The 9,747-nt window shown below is 42.1% G+C and overlaps 1 protein-coding gene across 1 annotated transcript in view; it reads right to left on the reverse strand.

Annotated features, from left to right (window-relative positions):
* Positions 1-9,747, reverse strand: part of ZFC3H1 (zinc finger C3H1-type containing) — a 71,717-nt gene that overhangs the window by 39,503 nt on the left and 22,467 nt on the right. Inside the window, exons 11-13 of the mRNA XM_073651789.1 lie at positions 5,695-5,813; positions 5,469-5,612; positions 4,546-4,720 (exon numbers count right to left, since the gene is read on the reverse strand). Of these exons, the coding sequence (XP_073507890.1) occupies positions 4,546-4,720; positions 5,469-5,612; positions 5,695-5,813 (438 nt within the window). The remainder of the gene's footprint in view (positions 1-4,545; positions 4,721-5,468; positions 5,613-5,694; positions 5,814-9,747) is intronic.

The raw sequence follows: 9,747 nt of genomic DNA on the forward strand, positions 1-9,747 counted from the left end.
CACCTTACTATATCAACACGTTGATAATGGTCCAGTACCATTATAATAGCTGTAGTAAAGAATACATTGACTCACACTTGATATGATCATTTTATAAACAATGTCGAAATCGCTCTTGGCAGCAGGGTAGTCTTCGTTTTTTTCGTTCTTTAAGAATATGATAGTTATGTTGGATGTATTGTATCATTTTGAGCTATGTTTAACCACTTAACACCAGAGCCTGTTTTAGCCTTCGTGACCGGGCCAATTTTTTCAATTCTGACCACTGTCACTTTATGAGGTAATAACTCTGGAACGCTTCAACGGATCCCCCTGATTCGGAGATTGTTTTTTCGTGACATATTGTACTTCATGATTGTGGTAAAATTTCTTCGATATCACTTGCGTTTATTTGTGAAAAAATCGGAAATTTGGTGAAAATTTTGAAAATTTTGCAATTTTCAAACTTTTAATTTTCATGCCCTTAAATCAGAGAGATATGTCACATAAAATAGTTAATAAATAACATTTCCCACATGTCTACTTTACATCAGCACAATTTTGGAACCAACATTTTTTTTTGTTAGGAAGCTATAAGGGTTAAAAGTTGACCAGCGATTTCTCATTTTTCCAACAAAATTTACAAAATCATTTTTTTTAGGGACCACATCATATTTGAAGTCACTTTAAGGGGTCTTTATGACAGAAAATACCCAAAAGTGACACCATTCTAAAAACGGCACCCCTCAAGGTGCTCAAAACCACATTCAAGAACTTTATTAACCCTTCAGGTGCTTCACAGGAATTTTTGGAATGTGGAAGAAAAAAATTAACATTTAACTTTTTTCACAAAAATGTTACTTTAGACCCAATTTTTTTTTATTTTCGCAGGGGTAACAGGAAAAAATGGACCCCAAAATTTTTTGTGCAATTTCTCTTGAGCGCGCTGATACCCCATATGTGAGGGAAAACCACTGTTTGGGCGCACTGCAGGGTTCGGAAGGGAAGGAGCGCCATTAGACTTTTTGAATGTAATATTTGTTTGAATAATTAGCGGACGCCATGTTGCATTTGGGGAGCCCCTGATGTGCCTAAACAGTGGAAACCCCCCACAAGTGACACCATTTTGGAAACTAGACCCCTTAGGGAACTTATCTAGATGTGTGGTGAGCACCTTGCACCCCCAGCTGCTTCACAGAAGTTTATAATATTGAGCCGTAAAAATAAAATTTTCACATTTTTCCCACAAAAAATGTTTTTCATTCCCTAATTTTGCATTATCATAAGGGTAATAGGAGAAATTGCACCATGAAATTTGTTGTGCAATTTCTCCCGAGTATGCCGATACCCCATATGTGGGGGAGAACCACTGCTTTGGTGTACGGCAGGGTTCGGAAGAGAAAGGAGCGCTATGTTGGCTGGGATAGGTGGCAGACACCATGTCACATTTGAAGAGTCGCTGACATGCCGAAACAGCCGAAACAGCAGAAACCCCCACAAGTGACCCCATTTTATAAACTACACCTCTCAAGGAATTAATCTAGGGAAGTAGTGAGTATCTTTTAATTTTTAAATTTATACAATTGGGCAGTGAAAAAAGCATAATTATATTTTTACCACAAAAAAAATGTTTTACCCTCAGATTTTACATTTTCACACAGGGCAATGGGTAAAATTTTCTTCTAAAAGTGGCAATACCCCATATGTGGCTGTATCGTACCGCTCAGCCATAAGGCGAGATCTGGGGGGGGGAAGGAGCGCTATTTGACAATTGGAGAACAAATTATTGTAGAATAGGTATTTGGATTTGGGAGCACAAAATTTTCTGAATTTCTTTTGGGGGGCAAGGGCCATTTCGCTCTTCCAGAGCCTTTCTGCTACCAGTAACTTGGAAGTCCCTTATATTTTTAACAGATGACGGACCTGAGTGGGGACTAGCTTTTTTTGAGGACTGAGTTGAAGCTTTTATTGGGAACATTTTACGTAACATTTATCCGGCGCTCTAGGCTGAGCACTTACATCAGGGTTTCCATCTAAATTTCCAAGTGATGTAATTCAGATGAAACCCCTGCGGGATCCATTCACTGTAATGCGGCAGCAGAGTTACTCTGGACTCCGTCTGGCCTCTGTTTAGCGGTGTCCTTTTTTTCAGAAGTGCACAAAACTGTGGCCAATCGCACTTTTATGCACGCCTAAAACAAATGACACCGTGGGATCACAGGCCAGACGGCATCCACAGTGGCCTATATCTGCCTCATTACAGGGAATCTTCCGGCATGGGTTCCGGCTGAATCACGTATTTCAGAGATTTACACGGAAACTCTGGCGTAAGTGCTTAGCGCAGAGCGCAGGAGAAATGTGAGCAGAGCCATACTGCGATCTTTGGGAGACATAATAAAATCAGTAGCAGGTGAAGAATTGGTTTTATTTATTTTTTACGCTGTTCCTCGTGTGATATAACTGATTAGATTACTTTATTCTTCAGGTCGGTGCGATTACAGAGATACAAGATTTATATCGGGTTTTTATGACTGACAGCTGTCACACACTAAAAGACGCTTTTTTTTGCAAAATCTAGTTTTTGCATCGCCATATTTTGAGAGCTATAATTTTTCCATATTTCGGCCGACAGAGTCATGTGACGGCTTGTTTTTTGCGGGACGAGTTGACATTTTTATTGGTACCATTTTTTGGGTACGTGACATTTTTTGATCGCTTTCTATTAAGTTTTTTGGGAGGTAAAATTAACAAAAACCAACAATTCAGGAATTGTTTTTTGAGGTTTTTTTTATGCCGTTCTGCGTGTAGTAAAAGTAATAAGGCAGCATTATTCTTCGGGTCAGTACGTTTACAGCAATACTACACTTACTGTATATTTTTTTTATGTTTTGGCGCTTTTACACAATAAAACAATTTTATAGAAAAAATATTTTTTTTGCATTGCTTTATTCTGAGAGCTATAACTTATTTTTCGGCTGATGTAGCTGTATGGCGGCTTATTTTTGCGGAACAAGATGAAGTTTTCAGGGGTACCAATTTTATTTCCATTTTGCTTTTTGATCGCATTTTTTTCCACTTTTTGTTTGGCGATATGATGAAAAAGCATATTTTTTTGCTCCGTTTTTTATTTATTTTTATTACGGTGTGCACAGAAGGAGGTAATTAGTGTGACAGTTTTATAGATCGGGTTGTTTCGGACGCAGCGATACCAAATATGTGTACTTTTTTTGGTTTTGCATAAATATACGGATTTATTGGTTTAATATTTTATTTATTTTTTTTATTTATTTTGTGATTTTTTTATAACAGTTTAAAAACTTTTTTTTTTACATTTTTACTTAGTCCCTGTATGGGACATTAATTTTTATTTTTCTGATCACTGATCTCATGTAATGTAATAGACATGTATTACATTACATGAGATCTTTGCTGACTGTTTCACAGTCAGTGTGTCCTGCCAGGCTTCAGCTGCAGGCTGAGCCTGGCAGGACACCATATATGGCAAATCTGGAGGCGGTCATGTGAACTCCAGCTGCCATAGCAACGCCAGGTCCTGGAAGGTATCAGGGGTCGTCGGAGAGGTAAGTAAGACGACCCCCTCTCCTCTGTCTATCTTCTATATGCCGCGATCACTATAGATCGCGGCATATAGAACATAGCAAAGGGTTAACATCATTGGGACCTGATCCAATCAGGTCCCAATGATGTCCCGTCAGAGCTAACGCTCTGAACCGGAATCGCAGCGCTTGCAGGACCCCGGTCCTGAGCGCTGCGGGACCACCCACCGTTTTTAAACGTCGGCGCTGCACAGAGCCCAGCAAGCGCCGACGTTTATCTACAGTGGGCCGTCGCGAAGCGGTTAACGAAACATATATAAATCTGAATAATGAGTCTTTTTATTACTCCTCAATTGTTTCATAAGTCTCGCAAAAGAATATGGACTTGTGGAATTGAAGTTTATACAAATAACTTGTTATACAAACTTGCTGTTTTCTTAATTATTATGATGACTGTGTAGACGTTATATTGGTTATATACAAAATGTGTACTTTTTATTATTGTTCTTGCTGTTTAATAAACAAACTAAAAAAAAAAACAACCCAAAAAACAATGTTGGAACTACAGGTTTTTTTTTTTCGCAATTTCACTTCACTTAGAATTCTTTCCTGTTTTCTAGCATGTTATATGGTAAAATCAATGGAAGCACTCAAAAGTACAACTCATTCTGCAAAAAATAGCCCTCACACATTTACATGGCCAGAAGGGAAAAAAAAAAAAAGGGGGAAGAAGAAAAGCAAAAATGCAAAAACAAATTGGTGTCAGGAGGAAGTGGTTAAAGTGGGTTTTTGCGTAAAATAAGACTACAGGCTACAGGTCCCCAAATAGCATTACATAAATGACTCTTACAGCAGCAATCTGGGGCCTTTATAGCTAAAATGTGTAGAAAATGGCATTCCTGCTGATCAATGAAATGGCATGTGTGTAAATGACTGGGTGGGTCCAGTCTGATACACTGACCGCACGCCCCGGCCAATCTCAAACACTCGCTGTATATGCGGAGCTCACCTGTTCTTGCAGTTTCCTCAGGAACACTCGATTGGCATTTAGAAACTTCTCCGTTGCTTGCAGCTGCTCTGTGAGTCTGGAGATCTTCAGCTCTGCCGTTCTGATGGACTCCTTTTTCTTTTCTTCTTGTTGTAACAGATTTTTTAAGAGAGATTCATCCTTTAATAGCAACATCCTGGAAAAATTAAAATCAATGGGCCGATATAAGCAATCTTAGCCGCCATTTCTCCGACATGGTCAGAATCAACACTACCTAAGCACTCAGACCAGGGCCTAATCAATGATTCCTACTGACCTGCGTCACATCACTTTATTTGTATTAAATGCACTGCTAGCCAATGCAATCAACAGTTTATCTGAACACAAGTGCATCCATCTCTGGGCCTGAGAAGTGCGTGCAGAAAATCTACTTGGTGTGAACATACCCTACAGCGCGCCCCCTTGGTTCACTGCTAACAGCTGAAAATGAAAAAGGGATCCTAAAGAAATTAAAGGGGTTCTTAAGAGAACGAATATAGAAATAGCAGTAAATGTGATAGTAAAAAAAAAAAAAACCCAGAAACAAAAGTATTAATCCTTTAAATGCCCATTTACTGCAATACATATGCCCCCTCTGGGTTCTGTTTGCAGTGCTGCTGGCAACACGGCACATAATTACACCATTAGCCCCTTGACACTGGGATAGTGGGGTTTCTGCTTTCTATCTGCTGCTACAGACTCTGCGTTTTTCAGCCACATAGCTTAATATACAGAGGAGCTAAACTGAGCAGCAGATGCAAACTGTCAAGCAGTCAGACATAAGAGGAATACAATCCTGCAGAAGACCTGATCTATACAATATGTTATTACAAAGATTTCCTACCAACATTACTAATAATGGAAACTCACAAACATATTGGTCCCGGGAAATTCGGATGCCTTACCTCTGTTTCATGTTTCTTGACTCGGCCTCCGTCACCTTCAGATCCTTGACAAGTCTTTTATTGCCATCTCCGTCCAGGTCAGAATGTGTTGGAGATGAACCGGTTTTTGACTGATCAGCTTTCAGAAGTTTCTGCTTTTCTCGGCTGAACAAAAAGCAGATAAATGAAATGTTTAATAATTAATGGATGAGCTGGAAGGGACAACACCTCTGCCCACCACTGTTACCTGGCAATCTCTTCTATGAGCAGACGATATTCTATTTTCTTGTCATCAGGCAAAGCCTCCGGGGTCCTCATTGGGTCATTTTCCTTTTCAGACTTAGAAGGTGCTTTTGGTTTAGATGCCTAGAAATACACAGGAAACCATCTAAAGCATACAATTCAGTGCTTGGAAGAGACGTTACTACAATTGTTCCATACTGGCAGAGTGTAAAGCAGAAAGGAAAGTGTCTAAGAAATGAGCCGACACATGCTCTAGGATGCTAGACTGGAAAGCATGGATTGAGGGCTGATATCTTGTCTTCTTCTTTAATAGACTGCCTGACATTCCCCTGAAGTCCATGTAGAAACAGTATGACCGGCTGTGGCCCCTCAAGACAAGCAGTAAGTATTTATGGAGCAGTCTGCCAATGTTAAATGAATGATTCTCCAGAAGCTTTGACAATTAAAGGAGCTCTCCGGTTTTAGAAAATCCAAATTCTCCAGCTGCAGTTTGTTTTGAAAAACAAAAAATTTGCTCTAGTCGTCCTTCCCAGGTCCAGCACTGAATCTCCGCCTTTGCTGCTGTTGTTGGTTACTGTTTGCAGCACAGACGCCATATCAACAGCGCCTCAGTCAACTAGTAAGCTCAGCAGCTTGTGCTGTTAACACAGACGGAGCCACTGAGCTCTGTTACTGGCTGCAATACTAGCACTGTGAAGTCAGCAGACACCAGGAACAGCGGCTGAGACTCCGTACTGGACCTGGGGAGGGTAAGAGACCAACAGGTTTTTTTGTTTAAACAAACTGCAGCCAGGGAACAGGGGTTTTCTGAATCCAGAAAACCCTTTAAGTTCCTTGCACTATTTTCATTTACTAAATATATTGAAAATTTCTCTTGAAACATTAATATCTACTATAATAGAGTTCAGAAAATACTTATATACTTGACTGTATTTTTCAGATTTAGAAGAAGCATTTTTTAACAAGAAAAACTCTTGTCAAAAAGCATTTGAGTCTTATAGTCCGGAGGCAGCTTTCTGTGATGGAGAACGCAGACGCCTCATCCTTCCCGATCACTGAGAGAACTGCTTTCTCCTCCCGCCCCACATTGATCTATGTGACCAGTGCACAGCAGGAGAGGAAGCCACTGGGAATGAAAGGTGGCTGCAGGAACTGAGCAGCTGCAGGACCTTCTGCACAAGTACCGTATATTCCGGCGTATAAGACGACTTTTGAAGACTGAAAAATCTTCTGTCTAGTCTGGGGTCGTCTTATACGCCGGTAATGCTTTTGAACTTTCAGAAATTGACATGCGGGGATACTCTGGGGGTGTTAATAAGCTGCCGTGGCCGTATCCCTGCCATGTCGGAGTTAATATAAGGTGGAGGGAGTTAAAATACGGCGGCGGTAGGTCCAGACAGTCAGCGCTTCTGTGCTGAAACGGACACATCGCTGCGTATTCCCAGCTCCGGACACAGCGCAGGGCTTCTGTGCCGACAGCTTTCACTTGTCACAGAAGCGCTGCGCTGTGTCCGGAGCAGGGAAGTTCGCATCGCTTCTGTGACAATATATGAAAAGCCGGCAATTCAGCAGCGGCATAAGCCGGCACCCGACAATTTAGAATAGAAAGAATAGAGCTTCACACATAGATTAGATAGATAGAAACATGTCAGTCACATATATAAGAAGTACAGTGACAGTGTTGCTTACTGTACTTGTCATTTAGTGTAAAGGATTTATTAAAACAAATAATAGTGTTTTCATGCACCGTCTCTTTAAAAAAGCCGGCCGGCAATTCAGCATCTGTACCCGACAATTTATAACAGAAAGATAGAGCATCACACATAGATTAGATAGATAGAAACATGTCAGTCACATATATATGAAGTACAGTGACAGTGTTGATTACTGTACTTGTCATCTAGTGTTAAAATAACGGATTTATTTAAAAAAAAATTGGCGTGGGGATCCCCTTAATTTTAGTCTCTAGCGGAGGTTAAGCAGACGGCTGGGGCAGATGTTTGAAGCCTGGGAAGGGGGTAATACCCACGGAGCTTCCCAGGCTACTAATATCAGCCCCCAGCTGAATACCTAGCCTTTACTAGCTATTAAAATGGGGGACCCCCCAAAAAAAATGACGTGGGGTCCCCCCTAATTTAATAGCTAGCAAAGGCTAGGCAGACAGCTGGGGGCTGATATTAATAGCCCAGGAAGGGAGCCATGAATATTGGCCCCCTCCCAGGCTAGAAACACCAGCCGTCAGCCGCCCCAGAAATGGCGCATTCATAGGATGCGCCAATTCTGGCACTTAGCCTCGCTCTTCCACGCTGCCCTGGTGCGGTGGCAGGGGGTAATAGGGCTGGGGTTGATGTCAGCTTATAATGCCAGCTGACATCAAGCCCAGGTTAGTAATGGAGAGGCGTCTATAAGACACCCCCATTACTAACCCCATAGTAAAAGTTAAAAAAAACACAAACACCCAGAATAAAGTCCTTTAATTGAAATAAAGACACAATTCTTTATTGTTCTAAATTAAACCATACTTACCATCACGCCCATTCCAGCTGAAGCCAACGATCTCCTGCAATAAAAGAAAAATAATAAACCAACCTCATCCTTACCTTCCCATGGATCCCACGACAGCTTCAGCTCTGCTACATCGAGATAACAGGCTGGACTGCAGCAGAACGCTGCCATCCAGCCTGTCATCCCGCAGACACTGAGAAGCGCAGGCATGCTTGCGCTCCTCAGTGTCTGACTGTGACGGCATCCAGATGAGCCGACAATGAACTCAGCTCACCTCCTGGACGTCCGTCACTGACAGCATGGGAAACTTCTACTGCGCATGCGGGGAGCAGGAGAATTTTCCCACGCTGTCAGTGACGTGCATGAGGTGAGCCGAGTTCATTGGACATGATCTCGGCTCATCTGGATGCCGTCACAGTCAGACACTGAGGAGCACAAGCATGCCTGCGCTTCTCAGTGTCTGCCGCATGGCAAGCTGAACGGCAGCGTTCTGCTGCGGTGCAGCCTGTCATGTGAATGTAGCAGAGCTGGACCGGTCCTGGGAACCATGGAGAGGTAAGGATGAGGTTGCTTTATTATTTTACTTTTATTACAGGAGATCGTTGGCTTCAGCTGGAATGGGCGTGATGGTAAGTATGGTTTAATTTAGAACATTAAAAAATTGTGTCTTTATTTCAATTAAAGGACTTTATTCTGGGTGTTTGTGTTTTTTTTAATTACTTTACTAGAAATTCATGGTGGTCATGTCTAATATTGGCGTGACCCCATGAATTTCAGGCTTAGGGCCAGCTGATAATGCCAAGCTGGCCCTAACCCCTTTATTACCCAGTGAGCCACCGCACCAGGGCCCTGGATGAGTTGGGTACAGCGCCAGAAGATGGCGCTTCTATGAACGCGCCATTTTCCGGGGTGGCTGCGGACTGCAATTTGCAGCGGGGGGGGGGCCAGAAAGCTTGGGCCTCCCTGCGCTGCAGATTCCAGCCCCCAGCTGCCTAGTTGTACCTGGCTGGACACAAAAATAGGGCGAAGCCCCACGTCTTTTTTTTTTTAATTATTTCATGAAATAATTTAAAAAAAAAAGGGCTTCCCTATATTGTTGTGTCCGGCCAGGTACAAATAGGCAGCTGGTGGTTGGGGGCAGCCCGTTCCTGCCTGCTGTACCTGGCTGGACACAAAAATATGGCGAAGCCCCACGTCAACATTTTTGGGAAAAATTAATTACAAAATTAATAATAATTTAGGGACTGCATCTTTATTAACCCCTCAATTGTCATTTAGTGTTAAAATAAAGGATTTTTTAAAAAGAAAATTGGCGTGGGATCCACCATCATTATAGTCTCTAGCGGAGGTTAAGCAGACGGCTGGGGCAGATGTTTGAAGTCTGGGAAGAGGGTAATACCCACGGAGCTTCCCAGGCTACTAATATCAGCCCCCAGCTGAATACCTAGCCTTTACTAGCTATTAGAATGGGGGACCCCCCCAAAAAATGACGTGGGGTCCCCCCTATTTTAATATGTTTATGAGTGACAGTTTTCCTGCTATATACCTGCAT

This window comes from Phyllobates terribilis, unplaced genomic scaffold (genome assembly GCF_046119375.1).
Source record: "Phyllobates terribilis strain yellow unplaced genomic scaffold, ASM4611937v1 Scaffold_11__3_contigs__length_659146591, whole genome shotgun sequence".
Classification (NCBI taxonomy): domain Eukaryota; kingdom Metazoa; phylum Chordata; class Amphibia; order Anura; family Dendrobatidae; genus Phyllobates; species Phyllobates terribilis.